Source organism: Phoxinus phoxinus, assembly GCF_949152265.1.
Source record: "Phoxinus phoxinus genome assembly, chromosome: 5".
NCBI lineage: Eukaryota > Metazoa > Chordata > Actinopteri > Cypriniformes > Leuciscidae > Phoxinus > Phoxinus phoxinus.
In genome coordinates this window covers 14,701,707-14,729,218 of record NC_136880.1, presented here as the reverse complement: position 1 = coordinate 14,729,218, position 27,512 = coordinate 14,701,707, and the positions used below count along the sequence as shown (strand labels likewise).

The 27,512-nt window shown below is 43.4% G+C and overlaps 1 protein-coding gene across 2 annotated transcripts in view; it reads left to right on the top strand.

Moving 5' to 3' along the window:
* acap2a (ArfGAP with coiled-coil, ankyrin repeat and PH domains 2a) overlaps window positions 1-27,512 on the top strand; it is a 60,272-nt gene that overhangs the window by 12,457 nt on the left and 20,303 nt on the right. Inside the window, exons 5-14 of one of the 2 annotated variants that reach the window (XM_079614262.1) lie at window positions 6,566-6,624; window positions 6,722-6,905; window positions 11,760-11,804; window positions 11,917-12,012; window positions 12,101-12,175; window positions 12,784-12,896; window positions 13,206-13,257; window positions 13,337-13,437; window positions 13,523-13,631; window positions 27,154-27,207. In XM_079614262.1, coding sequence (XP_079470388.1) covers window positions 6,566-6,624; window positions 6,722-6,905; window positions 11,760-11,804; window positions 11,917-12,012; window positions 12,101-12,175; window positions 12,784-12,896; window positions 13,206-13,257; window positions 13,337-13,437; window positions 13,523-13,631; window positions 27,154-27,207 — 888 coding nt within the window. The remainder of the gene's footprint in view (window positions 1-6,565; window positions 6,625-6,721; window positions 6,906-11,759; window positions 11,805-11,916; window positions 12,013-12,100; window positions 12,176-12,783; window positions 12,897-13,205; window positions 13,258-13,336; window positions 13,438-13,522; window positions 13,632-27,153; window positions 27,208-27,512) is intronic. The other variant, XM_079614263.1, reaches the window with a different exon arrangement.

Sequence of the window (27,512 nt, the reverse complement as noted above, 5' to 3'; positions counted from 1 at the left end):
TAAAGAAGCAGGGTGTCAGGGATGAAGCTCAGGCCAGACGTGACCCAAGCAGAGGCAGGTAATCCTTCCCTCTGCACACTCCTCTTCCTCTTACCCCCTTCGCCTATAACATCAGGCCCATCGAGCTGGACCGATGATGATAATCAAAAAATATTCTGACGGTCTGGCTCAGGCCTTTTTTGTGAAACCAACCGATTATAGTGAGAAACAAACCCCTGTAGCCTCACAGCACTGTTGAGAGAGTAGTCGGCACTAGGTGCCTCCTCTAGTTAAAACGAAAGTAGGGCTGTTCCCCAAAAAAAAATTATATATTTTTTTTTCTTATATATATAAAATGAAATGTGTATATATAAATAATATATGTTTTATATACAGGGTTATTCAGCCTCTGTTCCCCTCCTGGAAGGATGGATTTCCCTTACGGTGTGGTGGAATTACTACAGGGACTCTTTCGCTGCTCTGTTCACTGAGTTTCTGGTAGCCCAGATCTGAAATTTGTTAATATTGGAGTAGTGATAAGCACAGGTAGCAGGTAAGCCTCCCTGTGGGGTTAGAGGCGTGGTTAGGCTTCCTCTCACCAGTCTTAGTGATTTTTCAGATCTCCTCTCATGCAAGAGTTATTATACTGAGGCCTCCGCCCCATGCAGGCAACCTGGCCCTGCTACAGGCAGAGGAAGTTAAGGGGCCACTCTCTTAAATGGCAGAGAGTTCTTTGGGCCCTTCGCCTCTCTGGCTCTGGGCTGGATTTATCTAACGTAGTTGTTTTTCTCACAAATAGAAACCTAGTAAAGACCACTTGGGTGTGAGTATGGCAGGCCTCCTCTTCTTAGAGTCTTACTGCTGAGGCCTCTGCTCCCCATAGCCCTGTGGAAGCGCTATACGTCTTTAAATTCAAGACGGTGGTCAGATCACGTCAAGTCAAGTCATCTTCATTTATATAGCACTTATAACAATGTTGATTGTTTCAAAGCAGCAGAGATACAGAGATAAACGTATAATTTAAGTTAACAGAGATTGTTTTGGCTTTATAGCGGTTCTTGAATAATGTTATTTTCCAGCTAAAGTTAGTTTTGATTGATTCACTTCCGACGAAATGATCATTTGTTATTAAATTAGGGGCCGCTAAGACGACACCGTTCTCTCTAAACAGACTTTAAACGCGAACCTGTGATAAACGCTGATTGCGCATGCGCATTAAGAATTGGTTCTATAGTTATGTGCGTTTGAATGTGCGCAGGTTTGTAATTCCCTACAAACCATGCCTAAACAAACTACAGTACTTGTCTTGCCTATAAATTTTTATACAGAATTTTATTTTATTTTATCATATATAATAATAATATAATTATAGGTACGCGAACCGAATTTTCCCACAACGCTTTATCTGTAGAGTGGTAAAGGGATCCTCCATAGGGAGAGGCTAGTTGGCACTTCAGCACTGCGTTGTCATTGGGTCCAGGCGAAGGTCCTTCATCAGATCTGGATACGGCAGGCTGCGGGAAAACCTCGGGATAAACAAAGACACTAAAATTAGCGTAGATGCCATTCTTCTTAAGATGTAACCAGTACATCAGGATTTAAGGGAAGTGTTCCGAGTTCCGGCTGACCTAATCTATGCAGCCTAACATTGAATTATAGAAGTCGATAATGTATTATGTGAATGCTAGGTCAAAGATATGTTTCTTTAATCGAGCTTTGAACTGACAGAGTGTGTCTGCTTCCCGGACAATGGTAGGAAGACTGTTCCAAAGTTTTGGTGCTAAATAGGAAAAGGATCTAATGCCAGCAGTCGATTTTGATATTCTAGGTATTATTAACTGGCCGGAATTTTGAGATTGCAATAGACGTGAAGGACTATAATGCGTTAAGAGCTCTCTCAAGTACTGCGGAGGTAAACCATTTAGTGCTTTGTAAATAATCAGCAATATTCTAGCTGTAGTTTGTTTATTAAGCGTGCAGGGCAACCACCCAGTAGAGCATTACAATAATCTAGCCTTGAGGTCATGAACGCATTAACTAATTGTTCCGCATTTGTAAATGAGAGCATATGGCGTAATTTAGATATATTTTTAAGATGGAAAAATGCGTTTTTACAGATACTAGACACGTGACTTTCAAATGAAAGATTGGTATCAAAGAGCATACCCAGGTTCCTAACCAATGTCGAAAACTTAACAGAGCAGCCCTCATGTGTTAGACAGTATTCTAGGTTATTACGTGTGGAAGTTTTTTGTCCAATAATTAGAATCTCTGTTTTTTTCAGAATTTAGTAGTTGGAAATTACTAGTCATCCAATTTTTTATATCAGCTATGCATTCCGTTAATTTTGTGAATTGGTAGGTTTCGTTAGGTTTTGAAGAAATATACAGCTGAGTATCTTCGGCATAACAGTGAAAGCTAATTCCATGTTTCCTAATGATATCTTCTAATGGTAGCATGTACAGAGTGAACAGCAGCGGTCCTAGTTGTAACGGTCACCAGCTGGAGTGCCCTTGAAAGCCACCTGAGGGCACTCCACATCAAGACTATTATCATTCACTCACAGACTACATCTCCCATCATTCTCTGCCCGGACTCATCACCACTCACTGATCACATTCACCTGTACCTCATTCACTGATTGCATTTCACCTGTGTCTCATCCTGTTAGTCTGTCTATTTATACCTTGTTCATTCATTCACTCACCGCGAAGTCTTGTTTAAGTGTCACACTGCATTTCTGAGCATTCTCCTGGGTTTCGTCCTGCCGAGCCTACGCATCACGTCAGTCCTGCCGAGCCAGAGCTTCACGTCAGCCCTGCCGAGCCAGAGCTTCACGTCAGTCCTGCCGAGCCAGAGCTTCACGTCAGTCCTGCCGAGCCAGAGCTCCACGTCAGTCCTGCCGAGCCAGAGCTTCACGTCAGTCCTGCCGAGCCAGAGCCAGAGCTTCACGTCAGTCCCGCCGAGCCAGAGCCAGAGCTTCACGTCAGTCCCGCCGAGCCAGAGCCAGAGCTTCACGTCAGTCCTGCCGAGCCAGAGCTTCACGTCAGTCCTGCCGAGCCAGAGCCAGAGCTTCACGTCAGTCCTGCCGAGCCAGCGCCAGAGCTTCACGTCAGTCCTACCGAGCCAGAGCTTCACGTCACGTCTGCCCAACCAGAGGCCGTTCAAGAGTCTCGTCCCACCAAGACTGCCCTTACGCCTTTGTCTCCGGACAAGATGGCCGCCGCCACGTCGCCTGAGCCTTTGGACCAGATGGCCGCCGCCTCCGAGCCAGTCTCTCTAGACAAAATGGCCGCCGCCACGTCGCCTGAGCCCTTGGACCAGATGGCCACCACCGAGCCAGTGTCTACGGACAAGATGGCCACCACCGAGCCTTTGTCTCTGGACAAAATGGCCGCCACCACGTCGCCTGAGCCCTTGGACAAAATGGCCGCCGCCACGTCGCCTGAGCCCTTGGACCAGATGGCCGCCACCGAGCCAGTGTCTCCGGACAATATGGCCGCCGCCACGTTGCCTGAGCCCTTGGACCCAAGGGTCGTCGCCACGTTTCCTGTTCCTGAGACTGTGCCTGTTCCAGAGACTGAGCTTCACGTCAGTCCTGCCGAGCCAGAGCTTCACGTCAGTCCTGCCGAGCCAGAGCTTCACGTCAGTCCTGCCGAGCCAGAGCCAGAGCTTCACGTCAGTCCCGCCGAGCCAGAGCCAGAGCTTCACGTCAGCCCTGCCCAACCAGAGGCCGTTCAAGAGTCTCGTCCCACCAAGACTGCCCTTACGCCTTTGTCTCCGGACAAGATGGCCGCCGCCACGTCGCCTGAGCCTTTGGACCAGATGGCCGCCGCCTCCGAGCCAGTCTCTCTAGACAAAATGGCCGCCGCCACGTCGCCTGAGCCCTTGGACCAGATGGCCACCACCGAGCCAGTGTCTACGGACAAGATGGCCACCACCGAGCCTTTGTCTCTGGAAAAAATGGCCGCCACCACGTCGCCTGAGCCCTTGGACAAAATGGCCGCCGCCACGTCGCCTGAGCCCTTGGACCAGATGGCCGCCACCGAGCCAGTGTCTCCGGACAATATGGCCGCCGCCATGTTGCCTGAGCCCTCGGACCCAAGGGTCGTCGCCACGTTTCCTGTTCCTGAGACTGTGCCTGTTCCAGAGACTGAGCTTCACGTCAGTCCTGCCGAGCCAGAGCTTCACGTCAGTCCTGCCGAGCCAGAGCTCCACGTCAGTCCTGCCGAGCCAGAGCTTCACGTCAGTCGACCCTTGGGTCCGAGGGCTCAGGCAACGTGGCGGCGGCCATCTTGTCCGGAGACACTGGCTCGGTGGCGGCCATCTGGTCCAAGGGCTCAGGCGACGTGGCGGCGGCCCGAGGGGCCTTCACCACCGTGGCCACCCGAAGGTCCTACTGCTCCGCCGTTCTGTCATGAACCGCTCCGAGACACGAAGGTGGAGAATCCAAACGCAGCTTTATTAAGGGGAAATCCAGAGAACAGGCAGGGTCAAACACAGGAAGGCAGTCCGTACAAACAAACAAACAAGACAGGCAGGGACCAGAGGCAAGAGAGTAATCCAGGGACCAGAGGCAAGAGAGTAAACCAGGGAACAGGGCAAAATATCCAAAAACCAAAAGACAAGAAAACCAGGAGAATGCTCAGAAATGCAGTGTGACACTTAAACAAGACTTCGCGGTGAGTGAATGAATGAACAAGGTATAAATAGACAGACTAACAGGATGAGACACAGGTGAAATGCAATCAGTAAATGAGGTACAGGTGAATGTGATCAGTGAGTGGTGATGAGTCCGGGCAGAGAATGATGGGAGATGTAGTCTGTGAGTGAATGATAATAGTCTTGATGTGGAGTGCCCTCAGGTGGCTTTCAAGGGCACTCCAGCTGGTGACCGTTACACTAGTACTGATCCTTGTGGTATGCCATACTGAACTTGTGATCGATAAGACATCTCTTCATTTACTGCTACAAACTGATAATGGTCATTTAAGTATAATTTAAACCATGCTAGTGCAATTCCACTAATGCCAACATAGTTTTCTAGTCTATTAAAAAGAATGTTGTGGTCAATGGTGTCAAATACAACCACGATCGGATGATAAGAGCAAATCATTTGTGACTCTAACGAGAGCTGTCTCGCTACTATGGTATGGTCTAAATCCGGACTGAAAATCCTCGCAGATATCATTTCTTTCAAGAAAGGAACACAGTTGTGAGGATACTGCTTTTTCTAATATCTTTGACAGAAAAGGCAGATTCGAGATCGGCCTGTAATTGACTGATTTTGTATAGGATCAAGTTGCGTTTTTTTAGCAAGCGGTTTAATCATAGCCAGCTTAAAGGTTTTTGGTACATATCCTAGAGACAAAGACAAATTAATGATATTAAGAAGAGGATCTATGACATCTGGAACATCTTTTATGTTTTAATCGGAGCAGAACAGCTGTGTTTTGTCCCGGGACTATGCCGTTTCACAGTCACGCAGTTGCCCTGCTGCACAGGCTCTACAGCCGGAACCGAACAATGTACAGAGTTCACTAAGCTAGTCACATCCAAAGCAGTATCTTGCATTCTTACTATCCTCAATTAAAGTTTTAGGTGCGTGTCTCTACGTGAAATAAACCAATCAGAGTGTCATCTCACATTCCCTTTAAGAGCAGACGCGCTTGTTCCATGGCGGATTGCTATTATAACGGCGGATTTGCCAGGCGAACGCAAGGATCGGTTCACAGTCGAGGAGTCCAACGTTCTCGTCAGGGCCGTAAAAGACAGAGAAGTGACATTGTATGGGGATGGGAGAAACCCACCCAAATTAGCTTCGGTTAAACAGGCGTATAATAATTTGGATAAATGTGAAAGCTAGATTTATTTTTTCACATCTTCATGGACACAACAATGATTTCCCTCGTGTGTTAATATTTTTCCTTGTAATAATGTATGATTTGCAAAAAATGAAAACTGCTGCGTTTGAGATGAGAGAATCAAAGTGTATGCGCGTTGTTCACACGCTACATTATGGCCAAGCATGTGGCCTTTAAAATACCATAAATAACACCTGCAACGCGCCACTGACTTTAGACTAGGTTTTTCCTGGTCAGTGGCGGAATTGTTTTCTGAATCTGCAAAATAGCACCAGGGAACGTTTACGCCGAAACACGCCTCCTCTTTTCGCTGAACCGCCCCCGCGAGCGCAAGTTCATTCCCTAATTTACCGACGTGCGTCTGTGAAGGGGAAAGTCCGCTGTGCGTCGGGTGCAAAATAGGAATGATACAAAGTCAAAGTCGGTGTACAAAGCCAATTGCGCTGGGTGCAAGATAGGGCCCTTAATATTTTAATGCATTCCATTCTAATTATTAGGTTAAATTATTGGGTTCAGCAATATGAAACACATTCTGTATTTCTCAAATGGCATCAGTTAGTTTTCTAAAATAAAACCCTTTAAAATGTATTGTATATTAGTGGGGGGGGGGGGGGGGGGGGGTTTATTACATTGATGTTGTATTAGTATTTTCTACTTCAATGTGTAAGCAAACTCACAAAGAATTAAATGCAGTACTTTCTATTTGCCACCTTTCCTTTTAGATATTATTTGATCAAGCCCAGAGGTCCATCAAGTCTCAGCTTCAGACTTTTGTGAAGGAGTAAGTGTTTAAGTTTTAAATGCTTCATACATTTTTTCAACACTGCTGAGTGGGTTGTTTTTGGGACCATTTCTCCTCTTAAAACTTTTATTTGCAGAGACTTGAAGAAGTTTAAAGATGCTAAGAAGCAGTTTGATAAGGTGAGTGAAGAGAAGGAGGTGGCACTGGTGAAAAATGCCCAGGTGCCTCGTAACAAACAGCACGAGGTAGAAGAGGCCACCAACATCCTGACCACAACACGCAAGTGCTTCCGTCACATCGCCCTTGACTATGTGCTACAGGTTTGTTAAGCGCCCTTTATTTTATTATTAAACATTTCCTAGTCAGTCCGTTTAGGTTGTAGTATCTATAGCAGGGGTGCCCAATCCTGCTCCTGGTCGATCGACTGTCCTGCACAGTTCATCTCCAACCCTAATCAAACACACCTGAAGCAACCAATTAAGGTCTTCAGAGCACGTCTGGATCACTTGAAAATTAAAGGAAGGTGTGTTTGATTAGGGTTGGAGATGAACTGTGCAGGACAGTCGATCGCCAGGAGCAGGATTGGGCACCCCTGATCTATAGTATCTATCTATCGATCTGTCTGTCTGACTGTCTATCTATCCATCTATAATTTTATGCTGTAATTATATATAACTGTAGGCTTAATGTGTGTGTGTACAATACAGGGTGTGTGTGAAGCGTCTAGTGCAGTGGTGCTGGTAGTTAGTGCATGCTGCGCTGTGCTCTCTGCTTGTCACTCTCTGCTACTTGAAAGAGGGTAAAAAAAGAGGAGCCGAGTGTGTAAGCCTCCTCCTGCCAGTACAGAGCCTCTCCACCACCAAGGCTCCTGTAGTGCCTCCTTGGGGCCACACACGGAAACTGGGTATCATACGGTCCCAGGCTAAACTACAGGACTCCAAGATGTGGTTGCCATCGGGATTTACCTCATCATGGTGAAGATAGTGCTACTGGGGATGGCGCACCCCCTTTGGCACTTTAAAATCTTCCTTTCACAGGTATCCACCTCTGACCACAGGGACAATACCTGGACCTTACATATGGTTAAAGTCTGAGGGCGATTGGGCATCTGGCAACAGGAGCAGGTACGAATAGACTGGGAGGTCCTAGTCAGAATCCTGCACGGCAGCGGCACAGGGTATTTGGACGCTATCAACTGGGACTGAGTGGCAGCTCTGACTGAGCAGCCCTATTTAGGAACCGCACTGCTTACCCCAACTGGGGAAGGGCCTAGAAAAGGTGGCCTAAAAATTGTCCATTCAACCATTTACCTGGATAGGTTACTATCAGGTTATTCCACTATTGTGGTCGAAATAAGGAAAATAAGAAATAATACAATATAAAACTGGCAACATGGAATGTAAGGACTCTCCTGGATCATGTCATCTCTGACAGACCTCACAGGAGAACAGCCCTGATCTCTGCTGAGCTGAGCCGCTACAACATCTACCAAGTCTCACAGAAACACCTGTTGGCATTAGTGAAAGGCTATTGACCCTCTGTAATCCCCTGGCAAAAAAGTGTTATTTCACACTTCTCAGTGCCTATGCACCAATTTTGCCATCTGAAAATTAGCCCAAGGAATGCTTTTATCAAGCACTGGATGAAACTCTTTGCCGGATCCCTAAAAGTGATAAGATCCTCTTGCTTGAGGATTTCAACGCTGGGGTGGGACAGAACTACAGGATATGGAGTAGAGTACTAGGTAGGCATGGCATTGGCAGGGTGAATGCAAATGGTATGAGGTTACTTACTCTTTGTTCTGAGCATAACCTTACCATAAACGTTCCCTTTCGTCCTGGGACCTCTGACGTGTCGTCAGGGGGAGTTACCTGACGAAATGGGATCCCTAATAAAACGCCATGGTGCTGGCCCCTTCCAGCGGCCAGCTAAGCTACCCTGCAGCAGTTTCTTTTTGGATAAGTTGCGGGAGCTAGCTAGGAATCACACTGCTGTTCTGCAAGACCCGCTCAGTGGAATTTGGATAACACTGGGAAGCGTGCCCCAACCCGAAGAGGGGGGGGGGGGGGGGAACGCTGCAGAAGCCCAGCCTGCCTGAAGAAGGCCTGGAAAAAAAGGGCAGTCCCTGAGGTAGTCCCAATCCGAGGTAAGTGGGAGCAAACTCAACAGGGACGACAGAACGAGTCCGTCAAGGGGAAGACATGGCTGAACTGCACGTGGCAACATGGGTCATCGTAGAGACCACTGAAAACACCCAGTCTACTAGCAACTCCTTACTAGAGGTAGCAGACCTGACACCGGGCGGTCCGCCACGTGATGGAGGAACTCACGAGGTTCACCGACGTAGGTTGCCAACAGAGCAAGGATGCACGTATCCGGCCGAGAGGCACAACCTAATCCCTCGCACCACTGGCCGTAGCAAGAACTCGGGAGGAAAAAGGTTCCACACATAGGCTATAGAACCTAGCGAACGTGTTAGGTGTTCCCGCAGCGCTACAGATGTCTGTCAGCGAGGCACCTTGAGCCAAAGCCCAGGAAGCGGCAACACCTGAGGCTCACCCAGAGACACATACGCTCGGGTGATAGCATCCACTAGCCAGTGGGCTAACCTCTGCTTGGAGACAGAGTTCCCCTTCTGCTGGCCTCCGTAACAGACGAAGAGCTGGTCTGAGGTCCTGAAGCTTTGCGTTCTGTCAATACAAACCCGCAGTGTGCGGACGGGACAGAGAAAAGCTAGGGCTGGGTCTGCCTCCTCCTGGGCCAGCGCTTGCAGGTTCACTACCTGATCAGCGAAGGGAGTGGTAGGAACCTTGGGCACATATCCGAGCCGGGGTCTCAATACAATGTGAGAAAGGCCCGGCCCGAACTCTAGGCACGATTTGTCGACCGAAAAAGCCTGCAGATACCCTACCCTCTTGAAAGAGGCCAAGGCCAACAGGAGCGCTGTCTTAATGGACAGGATATTAAGCTCTACCGTTGACAAAGGCTCAAAGGGAGGACTTTGAAGAGCTCTAAGTACCAGAACTAAGTCCCAAGGGGGTGCAGGGTGCAAAACACGAGGTGGGTTTAACCTCCTAGCACCCTTGAGGAATCTGATGATCAGGTCGTGTCTTCCCAACGACTTACCCTCTACTGCATTGTGATGTGCGGCTATAGCGGCAACATACACTTTGAGGGTGGAGACAGCCTTCGCTCCAACCCATCTTGCAGGAAGGAAAGCACGACTTTGATCGGGCAAGTTCGGGGGTCTTCCCGGAGGGAAGAACACCATTCATCAAACAGTTTCCACTTTAACTCGTAGAGGCACCTCGTAGAGGGGGCTCTAGCAGAAGTGATGGTGTCTACCACTGCCTGTGGCAGGCCACCTAGAACCTCCGCGTCCCGTCCAGGGACCAGACATGGATTTTCCAGAGGTCTGGACGTGGGTGCCACAGAGAGCCCCGTCTCTGAGAGAGAAGGTCCTTCCTCAGAGGAATCGGCTGAGGAGGGGCTGTAGTGAGGAGTTCTGTGAACCAAGTCCTGGTGGGCTAATACGGCGCCACTAGAAGGACCTGTGTCTGTGCAAGAAGGCTCACGGGGGGGAACGCATATTTGCGCAGGCCCCGGGGCCAGCTGTGAGCCAGGGCATCCGTGCCGAGAGTTCCTTCAGTCAGGGAGTAAAACCACTGGCAATGGGTCGTGTCTGGAGAGGCAAACAGGTCTACCTGTGCGACTCCGAAGACACTCCAAATGAGCTGGACTGCCTGATAAGGAACTCTTGGGCGAAGCTCTCCACCGCGTCGCCGAAGAAGGCCCCCTTGGGATATGGGGAAGTTGAGAAGTTTGTTCTTCTCCGCTTCCCGCATATCTGCAAGGGTGAGCCATAGGTGGCGCTCCTGGACCACCAAAGTGGACATCGCTCGACCCAGGGAACGTGCGGTGACTTTCGTTGCCCGGAGGGCGAGGTCTGTCGCTGCATGCAGCTCCTGCAGCAAAAGGACGCGAAACGCCCGTGATGCTCTATCAGAAGATAGAAGACACTCTCTGTTCACTGTTTATGGCCTTTGTCGATCTCTCGAAAGCATTCGATACTGTGCAAAGAGAGCTCTAATAGGATGTCCTCCTGAGGTTTGGCTGTCCCAATAAGTTTGTTAACATTCTCCGCCAATTCCATGATGGGATGACTGCTCGGTGACCATAGGCGGACAAGAGTCCGAGCCCTTCCTTGTACGCACAGGGGTGAGGCAGAGGTGTGTGCTAGCACCAGTGATCTTTAACATCTTCCTCCTGTGAGTCACCAAGCTTCTCCACAATGAGATTGAAAACAGTAGTGGTGTGGCAGTGGATTTCAGATTGGATGGCAACCTCTTTAATATTAGGAGGCTACAGCAAACCACAAAAATCTGTAGAGAGCAGGTCCTGGAGCTGCAGTATGCAGACGACTGTGCTTTTGTGGCCCATACTCCGGAGGATCTTCAAACTGTCCTTGCTGTGACAGTGGACTGACAGGTACAGAAGGACTGTCAACACCACCAAGACAGAAATGGAGTTACAATGTCCCACCCACATTACCTGCCTTTACTGTTGGAGATGAACAGTTGTCAGTAGTGCCATCTTTCAAATATCTGGGGAGTTTTCTCTCTGAGGATAGCGGCATCGACAATGAAATCCAGAGCCGAATTAAACCGGCATCAGCTACCTTTGGGAGACTTCGTTGTAGAGTCTTTCATAACCTTCATCCCTCCACAAAGGTCGCTGTATACCAATCGGTCTGTGTCACTACCCTCCTCTATAGCTGTGAAGCGTGGGTAACCTACAGCCGTCACATCAAGTCCTTAGAGCACTTCCACATAAGCTGACCGTACCATCTGGTGACAGCTGTGTAGAGATGGGGCTCGTACACTAGAGATGGAGAGGACAACCAGAAGACAGCAGAAGCGAGCCAGGAGAAAAAAATGGCTATAGCTATAGCTGCCACCACACCACCATCACATACATATGTCCCAATTGCAATAGAGCTTGTGGGTCCAGGATAGGACTGTTCAGCTATCAAAGATCTCACCGTTAAAGGTGTGGACGTCATCATAGGATTTTGATGGACAGATAGGCTTAAATCAGACAAGGCTTTGTCAATTCGACAAGTGTTCCGACCATCTTTCCATTTGTTGTTTATCCCTGTTTTGCTTATTTTTCAGATAAATGTACTTCAGTCCAAAAGAAGATTGGAAATCCTCAAATCTGTAAGATTTTGAAGAACTACAAATTAAAGTTAATTAAGCTGCATTATTTACAGAGGACAATTTAATTACAGATTATATTATTTAATATATTCTTTATAATCTGTATTTGTAGATGCTGTCCTATATGAATGCCAACCTCACATTTTTCCATCAAGGATATGATTTCTTTAGCCAGCTTCAACCATTAATGAAGCAGCTCAGCGGTCAGGTACAAAGGCATGAATTAGAAATGTACACATGTATTTTCATGTGTGTTCAAATGTGAAGCTCATTTTGTTGGGTGTTTGGTTTGTCAGTTGGATCAGCTGGTGGTGGATTCAGCAAAGGAAAAAAGAGACATGGAGCAAAAACACTCAACTATCCAACAGATGGTAAAATATGAGCAGAAACTAATTTTTAATTCCATTGAAGACACATATTTTAAGAAAATTCTTCTGTATCTTCCTCTACAAATCTAACTCATCTTTTCTTTCTACACTATCAGGCTGCTTTGCAGGTAAAACTTCTATGAAAATTCTTTCTCTTAAATTGTTGTAGGCAATTTTAAACAAATAGCATTGGATCTCATAAATTATATTTCACCCAAGATACTAAGAAATTCTATTTTGCATAAAGAAAATTAAGCCTTTTTAGGACCATTCAGAATTTTGACATTGTGAAAATATTTATTCATATTTTTGAGTATTTAAAAAGTATTTATACATCAAGAATTTATTTTTTGTATTGCTTTTATGATTTATTTTATTTATTTATTTTAAAATTGGATAAATAAATAAGAATCACAAATTCACAGTGCAAACAAATCTTAATGGTCCTAAAATATATTTTTTTATCTATTTTTAAAATTTAATTTTAGTGTAAAATATGACACAAATATGTTCTCATTTTGTGTTTTTTTATGCAGTAACTTTTTCCCTGAAATTTTGAGCAACTATAATACCAATTAACTGACTGTTACTTTTCTGTGTGGATGTTCAAGGATTTCTCCACCGAAGACTCAAAACTGGAATATAATGTAGACACTGATAATGGAATAGCTATGGAGGGATATCTCTTCAAAAGAGCAAGCAATGCCTTCAAAACCTGGAACAGGTGTGGCTTTTCATTGTGGTAGTGAACTGTTTGTGTTGGGAGTAAGCTGACATTTCATTTCAGAATTAACTTCTCATCTGCAACTTTTTTTATAGATTTCATTTTTAATATTTTTTTATTTGCCCTCATCTTGTTTCTTGGCTTACTGACAGATAACATATTGCATACTTCTCTAGTTTTAAATCATTTGCCACACATCCTGGATCTCCAAAACCATCTTAAACACTTTTTACTTTCTACTGTCCACAAATACTCTCTCATAAAACCTTTCATCTGTGGCTGAATCCAGTTATTTTCTTCCCCTAACAGACGATGGTTTTCTATTCAAAACAGTCAGCTGGTTTATCAAAAGAGATTCAGGGTAAGTCTGTTGTAAAGACTTAAAGTTGTTGCACTGTAACTACAGTGGTTTTCTACAGTTATGTTCTGAAATGTTTCAGGATAACCCCACTGTAGTGGTAGAAGATCTGAGACTCTGCACTGTTAAACACTGTGAGGATGTGGAAAGACGCTTCTGTTTCGAAGTGGTGTCCCCATCCAAGTATGTTTGAGTCTGTCTTCTCTGGGTAGCAGTATGAGTCTTTTTTGTATTGAAAGCTTGACTTGCATGACCTGTTGTGTGTCAGGAGCTGGATGATGCAGGCAGACTCGGAGAAACTGCGGCAAGCATGGATCAAAGCTGTGCAGAACAGCATTGCTACGGCCTTCAGAGAGAATGGAGAAGAAATTACTATTGTGAGTCAAATCAACACACATTAATCTAGTACTTGTCAGAGCTGGGACTCGAATTCAGGTCAATGGTGTGAGAGTCAGACTCTTCGAGCCACTGGAAGATGATGAACCCAAAAGTAAAGATGCACTTCGGAAATGTTGAGATGTGACAGAATTTAATTAAAAAGTTCAAGCAACAAAAAAATCTACTGATATAGCAGGAGACAGCAATAGGTAATTCCCAGACAGTATTGGAAAGTAATGCATCACTAATAACACGTTACTGTAATATTACTTTTTGCAGTAATATTGCAGTAACTAATTACTAATAAGATTTCAGTAATAATAATATAGCTGCAAGCAGCGATTATGGGCCCAAGCCGGTGGCACCGCCACCCCGGTGCCTTTAGTTGCACTAAAGGCACCAGGGTGGCGGTGCCACCGGCTTGGGCCCTCCATCGCTGCTTGCAGCTATATTTATATATATATATATATATATATATATATATATATATATATATATATATATATATAAACCGCCACCCCGGTGCCTTTAGGGTTCTTGTGCACAACGGGCAATAACGTATCTCCGCTTTAGAGCTTGCATCAGTGTGGGTTCTGCAAAAGTGCGCAACGAGGGCGTGAGCACCGTTCTGAAACCTAAAATGAAAAATTAGACACCCTACAGTTTCATGGACTTAACGGACACATGAAATCAGCAGCCATTGTAAGTACACAAGACCAAAAATTCATATGAAGTGTGGTATATATATATATATTAAATTTTTTAAGGGACAAGACAGATCATTTGACTTGCCTGGCCTGATTAGAACAGTGAAAAAATAAAAATAAAAAATGGGTTGTGCAAAAAGGCGCATTTTTTGCTAGATTTTTTAAAAAGTTTAAATATATCAAAACAGAAAGATTTTTTTATATTTAAAAGCGTGCAATGAAAAACAGGAATAGGGGAGGGGAATGACCGACAGAGAGAGACAGATAACTTTTGAAACTAAAAAAATAACATCCTAACTTTGACAGAAAGTAGTCTTTGATAATGTTTAAATATACATAAAAATGCAGCATTGAATTAATTGAAATTAGTGTACTTTAAAACACTTGTTTAAAAGAAAAAAACACATTTATACATAGTATAAAACACTAGATGGCACAATATACCTATTTTTAATAGTCTTTCTGCCCCCCTCCCCACACAGACAAACACAGGAGGGGCTGTCTGTGTGTGTGGCTTCGATGTCAAGATTGCAGTGTGTGTGTGTGTGTGTGTGTACGAGGATCGATCGAAAAATGGAGACATAAACATACTCCGTCATTTTGTTCATACAGGACATCATTCAAACTGCAAAGTGTTTCCTTATATTTGTGTACACTCGCAATAAAACACAACATTGTGATTTTGTTAAACTATAAACTCTTGTCAAACTGTAACATACAAATGTCACCCAACCAAAATCACACACACACACACACACACACACACACACAACAATGTTGACTGTTTTTGTTCTGTTTCAGCAGCGAAAATAGTTAATTCGATGAGCAAAACGATGTTGTTTCAATGTCACGAGAAACGTTGTTTCCACATTGATTCGATGTCAGTTTGCTATCTTAACAGTCCTATATGTGTCTTATTATTCTAAATAATTTAATTTATTGATCAAATTTAGAAATTAAAAATGAACTATGAAGCATACATTTAATAAGAGTAGGGTGTGACTAGGTATAGATATTACAATATACAGATATTCAAATAGTGGGCACTAGCCTATTAAAACCTGAACGTGTCCGCTTAATAAATCGTGAGCTGAATGAGTCGCAGCAAACATCAGCACAAGGAGTCCAATTTCATTAATCATGGGTGAAAAGCTGACTGAAAAGATTAAGAATAATAGGCTATTGAACACGCAATTCAAGCAATCCCACCCCCGAAATGGCGCTATGTTTAAAATTAAACTAAATGCTCACGGCTGCACGGGCAATAACGCGTTCACGGCGAGGAACGAGCAGAACAGAGTGAATGTGTTTTAGTTCATTCATACTGGACGTCCAGTACTTACTTTGGCTTTTAAGTTAGCAATTTAAAAGCCCCCGCTTTAATTGCACATCGATTAACCGGTAGGAAAATATTCTAACAGTCACTATTTATATAGAGACAATATACAATGGGCCTACCCGATTTTGACCACAAGAGGGCAGTATTGCCCTATGTATGACTTATTTTTTGACTAAAAAGTGCATTCTGGCTGTTTTTTAACTTATACATAATTCTTAAATTGAAATAAAAGAACAAAATGGGTTTAGTTCTGATATTTGTATACTTTTATATAGAAATAAATGGTGTATAATACATTTTTTAGAAGATATGAGGCTTTTAGTGTTTCCTTTTTTGGACATTACTTTAATCCCTCGCCATAGCAAAACCGTTTGAGATATTTAATATCCGTTCACAATTTAGCATCTTTAATGTATTTTCATCATGTTGAAAAAGTTTGGTGTGAATAAAATAAACCACCGCTAAAAACTCGGAGTCTAAAATATACCAAAACTCACATTCAAACCAAAATATCTGACTTCTTGTTGGTCGGAGCTAATGACTGTAAATTAGAAAGTTGTCCGGATCGAAGAGAAGAATATACGTACCGAGTTTGGTTACTATAGGTAAAACTAATACCCCATTTTTTACTAAAGGTGGCGCTACTGAGCCCCTTACCACGCCCGTTTCTGAAACTTCGCACAAGTGTACTAGGCAATAAATGTGATATGCATGTTGAGTTTCTTGCAATTTGAAGCATGTTAAGAGCCTCAAATGCATCCAAAAAGAATATAAAAGTTTAAAGCGTTGCCATGGCTACAGTATTAAAGATATCAATAATCCTTTCACAGGTCTACATCTGTCGTGTGTTTACATTATACAGATGAAGTTTGAAGCAAATCGGGTAAAAATAAGAGGGTGAATTCAAAGCATTTTGAAAGTGACACACTTCCTGCTGCCAGTTGGTGGCGCTATAACATTGACTCACAATAGTCACATCCATGTGATCGGCCTCTTACAGCGAACACACTGCTGAAGTTTCATCAAGATCAGTTAATGTATGAGGATGTTATAACACACTTCCTGTTTCCAATATTCGCCATAAATTTGTTTCCTCGCCACGGCCAAACCGTTCGAGATATCAAAAATCCCCTCGCAACTTTTCATCCTCAATGTCTTGACTTCATGCACACCGAGTTTCGTGGCGATTGGTTGAATCGTCTAGGAGGAGTATTTTAAATTCCATTGAATGCGTTTTTCTAACTACCCCAAATAGCCGACTTCCTGTTGGGCTGGGGTAAAAAGTCAGAGCACGAAGTATATATGAACCGGTGAGATCTATAAGTGTACCGAGTTTCATATTATTTCATGCAAGCGTGTTTGATTTATGGACCAAGTTTTCGGACCCCGTTCCAGGGGGCGCTGTCGAGCCCCCCTGCCACGCCCGGGTACCAGCTTCAGTCCGGCCCTAGTTTTTGAGTATGTTAAGGGCCCCAAAAGCCCCCCAAACCCTTGAAGAACAATAATAATAATAATAATCCTTTGGAAAACAATAGGGCCTTCGCCTTTTCAAGGCTTGGGCCCTAATTACAGTTAACATCCATAAAATAGCTTGTTACAACGTTATATTCTTTTCCTCAACCCCTACGAGCTTGCTGCAATGTTGACGTCACATGTAGATTACAAAAATTAATCTAGTAATATGTGGATTTTTGGAGTTCAATTCAGTAGTTGGTCACTGGTCTTAGATTCAGCAGCTTGAAATATTGACTTTGATTTTGTTGGGAGAAAGAAATTACAATTGTTGTCAAATAAGTGGCATTACATGGCTTACCCGTACTACGGAGCCCCTAAGGGACGTGGTGGTGGAAAAATGTATTTTTTAATCTTTTGCGTTCCCTCGCAAAACTTTTGCATTCCTCAGAGAAACTTTGCGTTCCCTCGCAAAATGTTTGCGTTCCCTCGCAAAATGTTTGCGTTCCCTCGCAAAACGTTTGTGTTCCCTCGCAAAGATATTTGCACTCCCACACAAAACTTTTGCGTTCCCTCGCAAAAATATTTGTGTTCCCACGCAGAACCTGTTGTGAGCTCGGACACACCGCTGGCAGTGCTTCAGAGCTCCATACGTTAATGGAGCATTTCATAGTTTTTGAACTTGGACTCAAATATAAAGAAATGCGGTCAGTGCATAACACAAGGAGTTCATTGAAGTTGGCAATAGGCTTATATTCACAAATGCTATTCGAAGTTCCCGCATATTCGTGAGCTAAACGTTGTTAAAACACAAACAACACCTATTTACAATCACAGTAACCTAGACAACAAGCTACAACCCAATTATTCTGTCCTGGCAGATACATCACTGTATTGTTAGACAGATAGCGAACATCAACAATAAGACTCAGTAGGCTTGACTCCAGGTTAAGTGTTTTCTTTACTGAAATCTTGGTTGTTTTCTTTTTTGTAAAACTGCAATGCAGTATAAAATAAACACTATGTTACAGTCAAATAGTCAAATAATACAGTGCAACATCAACATAAATATAATAACCACAGCACATATTACAATATGATTCACTCAAAGAACATAAGTAAATGGGCTAAATAAAAACACAGGCAAATAAATAATCATAAATTAGCCTTAACAGCCTGCTAACTGTGTATATATAGCCCAGCTAAATCCATGCTAGCGGTTAGCATCACGATTAGCATTAACCCGATTTTCACTGAAAATAAATGCTTTTAAACAACAGTAGTAGAACGTCTACACATGTTTTAACTACTTAAACGACTGAGCGACCATACTCACTAATGAATCTATTCCAAGGATAGACAAATAACGCTGGTGGTGGAGCATTCAGTCTGCACCTGTTGACGATCTCCTTACAAGTGCAATGACTCCAAATACCACCAGATGGCACAACATCTACTCTTTTCTTTATGGTATCAGTAACACAACATCACTAATTGGCCTAAGATACTCCTTAATTGTCCCTTGGCTAAAGGTCTTCACCACAACCTTGCGGATTCTGTTGTTCTGCATTCCCAGCTCTGCTTGAGCTGGGAATGGCCTCAACTATCAATCCGAGAGGCCACTGATTGCGTCTTGCTTGAACGTCCTTTATCAGTACAACGTCACCGTCCTGGAGATTATGCTTCTCCTTGGTTCACTTTCTCCGAGGCTGAAGAGTTGCTAAGTACACCAGCCTCCACCTTTTCCAGAAGGAGTCCGCCAAGCTCTGGACCTGGCGCCACTGTCCCTTGCATAGGTGGTCCAATTTGAAATCCCCTGGGGGAGCGGGAGTAACACTTGCCTTTTGGGTTAGTAACGTGGAAGTCTGGAATTCATAATGGCCATAACCTCAGCCATCAAGGTTGTTAGGACTTCATGGTAAGTCTGGTAGCTCCATCCTTCGCCAGCAGCGCATCTAGAATCCGTCTAACCACTCCTATCAATCTCTCCCAAGCTCCTCCCATGTGTGAAGAATGAGGTGCATTAAAGGTCCATGTACAGCCCTGGTCTTGCAAGTAGTTCTTGACCCTGAGGTCGCCAGTGTTATTCTGAAGCTCTCTGCATGCACCAATAAAATTGGTGCCTCTATCTGACCTGAGGTGTCTGACAGGTCCCCGTATGGACAGGAAGCGCCTAAAGGCGTTGATGAAGCTTGAGGTCGTCATAGACTCAATGACTTCCAGGTGGACGGCTCTCGTACTTAGGCAACTGAAAATGACAGCCCACTTTTTGCTCTCAGCAGCACCACCTCGTGTCCGCCGGGTTTCAACATTCCATGGACCAAAAACATCAAGTCCTACATGGGTGAAAGGCGGGTCCATAGCCAACCTGTCAGTGGGCAGATCAGACATCTTTTGAACTTAAGGCTTGCCCATCGACTCCAGCGGCACGTAGTGCACCCTCTGTAAAGTGGCGACCTTGGTGTGGCACTTTATCATGATAGTGCCTGACTAAGAGAGTGGTTACATGATGTCCAGCTGGAAGGATTAGTGGGTGTTTCTCTTGATCTTCCAGATCTGGTTTGTGTATCCGACCTCCCACTCTAAGCAGTTAATTCTCATCAAGGAAAGGATCCAACTTTCAAGAGGGCCTTTGTGGTGAACTGCGATGCCCTGAGTTAGACATTTTAGCTCCTCCTGATACACATCCTCTTGCACTGCCTTGAGAATATTTGTCTTGGCTTGACAGCGCTCTGTGCTGAGTGGCTGCCGACATTGATGCCATCCCTTACATTCATCATTCTTAATCTCACCGGAGAATGACTTTGCTATATGAATGAGACTTGTCATGCCTCTTACTAGACTCTTCCAGGTAGAGAAGTTTTTGAATCTTTGTGATCCAAGAGACTGCTCTGTAACTTTGGTTGCAAGAGAGACTTCAGGCCGAATGTCTTTGTCTGAATCTGGCTGCACTAGCTCAAACGATTCTGCCTCATCCTCTTGACGTGTTCGGCTGGCAGAGAAATTGAGGGCCAATTAACCAACTGGATGAGGAGAAGTAAGCCGCTGGAATCGGCCTGGTTCCATGGTCTGTAGTGTTCTCATCGGTTTGCACGTACTGCCACTGTGTTGGTTTGGTGGAGCTACCTGACGACAGAAATCATATTTCTGTACACTTGGACATGACTGTAGGAGGTGTTCGTTGTTCACATTCTCTGCTTTGCTCGTCCTCAGCAGCATGCTGCAGCTGCTCACCAAGCGACCAAGGATGCATCGCCGATATGTGTCTGTCGCTTTCACACTCATTACATTTAAGTGTGGTCCTGCATATGCTTGGTGCTAGCACAACATCGAAAACGGTTTGAATTCTCCTTCTCCTTCTCCTCATCAAGATCTTTCCCTCGAAACCACGACATTTTGATAGCCGGTGTGGTTTATTATGTATGGGACACTGCTTATCCGGTTCATCCTTGGCAGCTGCTTTAGCCTGTGGAGAGGTAGTTGTAGCAGTGACTGCCGTTTTTCTGACTGTCAGTAGCCGCGTTTCCATTACCCTTCAAATTGCGCAAATTGAAATTGCGAATTGAAAATACGCTCAATGGAAACACGTCAATTTCGCAAAAACTCTCGTTTATCGCAAACAAGTTTTTACGCTCGCATGAGGAGGTTTTTCAGCCAATTCGAAAAAGGAATATTTCGCAAAACTGCAATGGAAACAGTTTTTGCGCATTTACAGTCACCTGACTTAGAGGACGCGCTGTGTTTGGGGTCCGTGTACGCAAATAATAATAATTATCATCATTATTATAACATTTACTAGGCTACATATTTAGATGACGCTTTTATCCAAAAAAGGAACAAAGCAATTCGTCAAATGTCATTCATAATACGGGTTAGACAATAATAATACAGAGCTGAGATTATCACAAATAAACACAATATTTTGACGCATATCTAAGGGTAGGCTATGTGTGGAGTGTGGAGCGCGCACTACATGGCACGGAGGCGCGGGCGTGAACACTTGCATTTTCCTATTAACAGTGAAACAACTTAATATAGCCTACTCTATAATTTCTGGTCATACAGAAAATAATAATACATTATTTGTAACTACTTTTATTTGTGTAAACAATAACAAGAAAATGTTGTGCTTTTGTAAAATAAAATAAAACAATCAGGCGCGTTTTCATGATCTCCGTGAACTGGAGCGCGAGAACTGAAACAAAATATAGCCTATGTAGGCTAAAGCTTGAATTGTACACTTTAAAACGAACAAATTCGAATCGAAAGCTAATACATTTTGTTCTGATTAAGTAATCCGTATGAAAGGTGCATTTCTCTCTAAAAGAGCATCTGCTTAACAGCGGAGATGGAGATGTTTTTAGCCGAGTTAGAAAACAATAGTTTAATAATATTAATGGCTCTTCTTATTCAGCACTGCGGGAAAATGTCAATTCCAGGTTCTAATTTGGCCTTAGAAAACCAGTAAAATCGACAAGTTTTCCATATTAATTTGTGAATATTTTACATGTTTAATAAAGGGGAAAAAAGTCATTAAACAAACATCTGAAAATTCGTCGATATTTACTTTTTTGCGCAGCAGTTGGTGTAGCCAGTTTAAATTAAAATTGTGGTGTTCAACTTTGCGTTTTAAAAAGACAACCGTTTATTTTTCGTTTTTCAATTACGGGTTTAAAAAGGAAAAAACGAATGGACACAAAAGTAGCCTACATGGATCGTTTGGAATAGGAGACAGAGTTCTTTATTAAATTCATAAAAGAAACAATAATTAGCCTAGGAATACTGGATTCTAAACTTCAAAGAAATGCCACAATCAAAACCTCAGCGCAGAAATGAGGGTGAAACACCCAGAAACTCCTTATATTTCGTTTGGAATATAAGGGTCTTTCCCTGCCATTAATGCTTGGATAACACGTACGTCTCCTTCCATTAATAATAATAATAATGTCTAATGCGGTGGCTGTGAGATTATATAAACCAACGTCCGCTGCCGTGATTTTTAGAATGACTTTATCGCGAGAGAAAAAAGGACGTTTTAGTCGCATAACATCGGTTAATGGAAACGCCGTCATTTCGCAATAGTTTTGTATCGATATTTAGATAAAAGCGCAAAACATTTGCGCAAATCTGTAATGGAAACGTGGCTACTGTTGTACTGGGGAGGTATTTTGGTGACCTTTTGACTTTGGCGTGGCTTGGGGTAGAAGAGAGACTAAATGCAAAACTGGGGTTGTTACGGGTCTTTGCCTGGGAACATACGAAGTTGACAAAAAAGCTGAATGGTGGGAAGGGGACATGAAAATCCTCCTTGTATTTGGATCCCTGCCCTATCCAGCAGAGAGAAAGGAAGCTTCTCCACTATTAGATTAACACCCCTTGATGTGTCTAGATATGCGAGTCCAGGCAAGTATCCCTCCGCTTTAGCAGCTTCTAGCTCTCTTAGCAAGTCACCTAATTCCACAAGCTTGTGTATGTCTCTGTTAGAGATGACTGGGAAGGTCTCTAGTCTTCTCAGTAGGGCATTTTCAATAACCTCTGGGCTTCCATACATCTCTTCCAAAGGTAGCGGCTGGATATTTGTTTGGGATATAAGGAGCCTTATGGGTAGGTGGAGGTGCGTAGCGCTCCTCTGCAATGGGTTTGTAATTTTCTTCCTCCTTAAGTGGTCTATTCACTGTATTTTGTGCCCCGTTGATATTGCATGTGAGACTTAGGGTTTTGAACTGTTGGATTGGCTTCTGTGGCGTACCATCATAAAGCTCCTGAAGCTCCTGGTCAAAAGTAAAATCCTGAAACTCCCCAAGAGGGTTGTTCAGCTGCTGCTACCTCTTCATATATTGCTGCCTCTTTTGATGCTGCTGCAGCTTCCTTCTCTTGCTGCAACACATGAAGATTGGCCTCTATGGTTACCTTTTCTTTCATGATGGCTGCCTCCTTCTCTGCATAAGACACCTTTATTTTTGCTGCTTCTGCCTTGGCCCTTGCCCTCGTTGCAGCGGTGCTGACAGATGTCCGAGTTGAGGCTCTGTGAACGACTTGAGAGAAGAGGAGTCTCTAGACCTTGTCTGTATCTGAGACTGACGTGTTCCGTTATCGGAGTCACTCATCTTTGCAATATCTTGATTGAGTCTGTAGGTTTCAGTCAACAGAGATGGGTCCAGAATGTCGTCACGATCGCTCGTGACGACATTCTGGACCCATCTCTGTTAACTGAGTTCCATACCAACCATCCAAATCACGGCCCAAGGAAAGATCTTGGGAAGACCAAGGAAAGACCCTCCCAATCGAGGTATTCCAGGCGGCCGCCCCATCGTTGGGAGTCCAGGATAGTGCTAACTTTATAGATGTGTTCCCCGTCTGCATCCACTGGAGGATAGAGGATAGTAGGATAGTGTTGTAACATCCATGGGCTGGTAACATCAGCCGTGGAACCCTCCAGCATCATGAATGAAATATGTTCCTGATGGAGGCATCCAATGCGGAGCATCAAAGTGGGGGTGCAGTGTCGAATGTAACCACAGTCAACTGGTTTTCCCCTAGATCGAGTGGATGTTTAGACCTTCTGAGCAGGTTATTTTCTGTAGTTGGAGCTTGCAGAGAAGGTCAAGGTAGATGAAGTTGCCTGCCGATCCCGAGTCAATGAGGGCTTTCACTGCAACAGAATGACAGGGAGTCATTACGATGACATTGTCTAGGGTGTAATAGGAGGTAGTTGGATAGTATTCACCGCTGAGTGTGGTGGTCGGACTGGTCCTTCTGCCCAACAGTACAAACAAAGCCGATTATTTGTTGACGCTCCGTATTTGGCCAGTTGATCAGCATGGGTTCAGGTGTTGGGGGTGCGAAAGATGGTGAGGCGGATGGAGGATGCAGAGCAGGCTGATCGAGCGTGCAGGCAGTGAGACATCGGGAGATTCGGATGGAATGCTGACTGAAACAATGGCTGACCTATGACATCATCATACTTAACACTGTTGATGGATGTCAGAATTCAGACCTTGATGGTAGCCTGTGATCTAAGCGATTTCGTTCCAACCGCTGATGGTAGCTAGTGTACGAAATTGGAGTGCATATACGGTAATGGTGGATCTCCCTTGAAGTAATAAATATACTTAATCATGCAGAGTGTGACCTGGCAGTTTGATCGTAGACTTCTTTGAAGTGGGTTGTGAAAGCCGTCAGCGAGTGGATAACGGCACCATTCGCGTCCCAAATGGATCTTGCCCACTGCAAAGCTTGTCCTGTGTCAACAGAGAAATCATTCTACTTTTCCTATCTTTGTAAGTGCAGATTGAAGTAAACTGGAAGGCTGGAGACGGAAGATGACTGAAGAGAACTGAAGATCAGATTGCACTGGTAATATCTTAGGTAGGTAGTTAGGCAAGTAGCTCTGTTTGGAACAACAAGACCAGACAAAGGTGAACGGAGAAGTGACTGCTTACATAGTGAGTGCCTGATGAGCTGGTGCAGGTGTTGCTGATCAGAATTCGGGTGATTGTGAACGAGTGGGTGGAGTGGGGAATTCTGGTGCTGGGGATGTGACTGACTCTGTGACAGTTACATTGAGTTAAAGGGATAGTTCAACCAAAAAAGAAAATTATGTCATCAATTACTCACCCTCAAGTCCTTCCAAACCTTTAAGACTTTCGTTCATCTTCAAAACACAAATAAAGATATTTTTAATGAAATTTGAGAAATTTCTGTTCCTCCATTGACAGCTACGCAACTACCACTTTGACGCTTCAAAAAGTTCTTAAAGAGATTGTAAAACTAATCCTTGTGAATTGAGCGGTTTAGTCCAAATTTTATGGACACACAATCACTTTGTATGATGAACAGATTGAATTTAGGCTTTTTAGTCACATATAAACAATGATCAGCGAACATAAACAGAAACTCAACCAAACCTGCGTAACACACAAGAATGAACCTCATTGGTTCTTGAGGAAGCTCATATATGCTGCGTAACACACAAGAATAAACCTCATTGGTTCTCACATGTCAAGCAAACGTGCTTGAGCTTCCGTTTACCAAAACTGATGTTGATGAGTGTTGTTTGCAGATGTTTATAGTTTTAGAATCCGTTGTTCACCTGAACTAAATAGTTTTTATTTGTATAAAATGTCAAAATGACAGTGGGGGCGATGCCATGGTGAGCAAGTACATGATTTATTACTCAGTGTATGGCCAAACACTGTAGAACACTGTGTTACCAGTGACACCTACCAAGGTTGCCAGGTCTCCTAAACAAAACTAGTCAAATTACTGATCAAAAATATCCCAATGACCATTGACCCTATCCCAATTATCAAAACTCAAGATATGACCTTTCCATACCTAAAATATTTTTTTACAGTAAGTATTATGCATTATACACAATTTCAACATTTATTTTAAATCACTATATTAGCAATCATAAACATCATAATATATTCAAAATTATAATGTGTTAAAAATGGAGCTCAAAGGCAGTTCCCCTCCCTCACAAAACTCATCATCTATCACAGTTGTATCATTGGTAGAATATACAATGAGTGAAATATTACAATACACTCATTTCAGTCAAATACAATTTATGCACTATGTCAAACCACTAACTACCAGGGGAAAAAATCCACCAACAGCAACAATTTAAAAGTAGCACAAAACCAGCAGTGGGAGTGGAAAGTTCTGCACATGATGACAAATGAAGGATCATTTCCATAATGACCAACGCAATCCACCAAGAGCAGCGCAAATTAGCGTCTGGTTTAAGACATGCTTATTTTCGGGTGTTAAATAATGGCGCAAATACCAGTAAATCGACTAGCGCAAACTAGCGCAAACTTTTTCACTGCTCGTTTTTAGTAAATCCTGGCAGTAGTTTTTTAATGACAAAATAGGGTTTGTGATGGCACAAGCTGTTTAGTAAATCTGGCCCTAAGTGTCTTTAACTACTATGTACTAACATTTAAATTAATCAATTGATGCAATACACTTATTGTGTACATAATTGTTTTACATTGTACTTTTATGTAAGAAAAAAAAAATAACTGCATTTCTGTAATTACAGCTATAATTACACTTTTGACTCTTCCCTTATACCTTAGCCCACCCTTAAACCTAACCATACCATTAAACCTGTCCCTAACATTACCCATATCCCACCTCAATATCAGCAAAAGTGTTTTGCAATACATTGTACTTATTTTTTCATTTAAGTTCATTGCAGTTACATTTGCCTGCGCCATTGGATGTGCAGTTGCTGCAGCACAGCCAATGAGTAAACCAGTCACTCACTGTGCTCGCTGTGTAGCTGAATGCGTTTTACATTCAAGCTTCAATAATCTGAGGAAAGGAGTTTCCCCACTGCGTATAGCTGTGCAATACTCGTTCCCTACTCTCAGGGAATCGAGGTTATGTTAGTAACCGAGTACGTTCTTCTGCAGCAATGCTATCATTCATATCAGTCTTCAAATAATCTTAACACAGAGACTGAACTTTATACCTGAAGACAAATGGGCTACAAACAATACCAGTACACTCTCCCACTAAGAACCTAATGAACCTTTAAAATATCATCATATGACATTTAAAGTAAAAAATGAAAACATTGGTTGGAGGAACAGCAAACCAGTAAGAGATACAAAGAGCTGGGTAAGAGAGAACTTAAATAGAGGAAGGCATGTTACACTGTAGTGAAACAATAAATAAATATAAAAGCTAACTAGTATTTAGAAACACTGTAACTTGGGATGCAGATTCTTTAGGGTCCAGTTCACCCTGTATCGATTTATCTAACAGAAAATTGATGGTCAGCCTTTCATTACTGCAAAAAATAAACCCTGACAGGGGCTTCAGTTTATTTAGCAATAATGTCACATGCCTGTCCTGTCTCGTGTAGCACATGTGGGTTTTTGTGTTCCTGTCTCTGTCTCGATCCCAACCCTCCTTGTTATCTCATGATTGGTTTAATTTGCCCCACCTGTTGTTCCCTCATCACCTGCCTGATTTGTCCCTTTTATAAGTTCCTTGTGTTTGCAGTCTGTGTCGGATCGTTGTCTTGTTTACATCTCCTGCTTTTCCCGTGACCTTCTGGTATGTTTGGTTTTGAAGTTGTGGTTATGTTTTATATTATGGTTTTCCCCCTTGTGGGTTTTTGCTTTACTTTGTTTCCTTTTTTACAATAAATCTTTATTCTTTCTGCATTTGAGTCCTCACCCAGTTTTCTTAATTCTAACCTAACAAATAATGACCTGTACATTATTTTACTTATTACACTCTCTTTTTTTTAAAATACAAAAGGCTGTCATGGATATTGAATGCTAGGAAATGTTGATCACCAAATACTGTGATTGACAGTCAGAATCAAGTATTGCAGAGAGCCTTTTAATAATATGCTA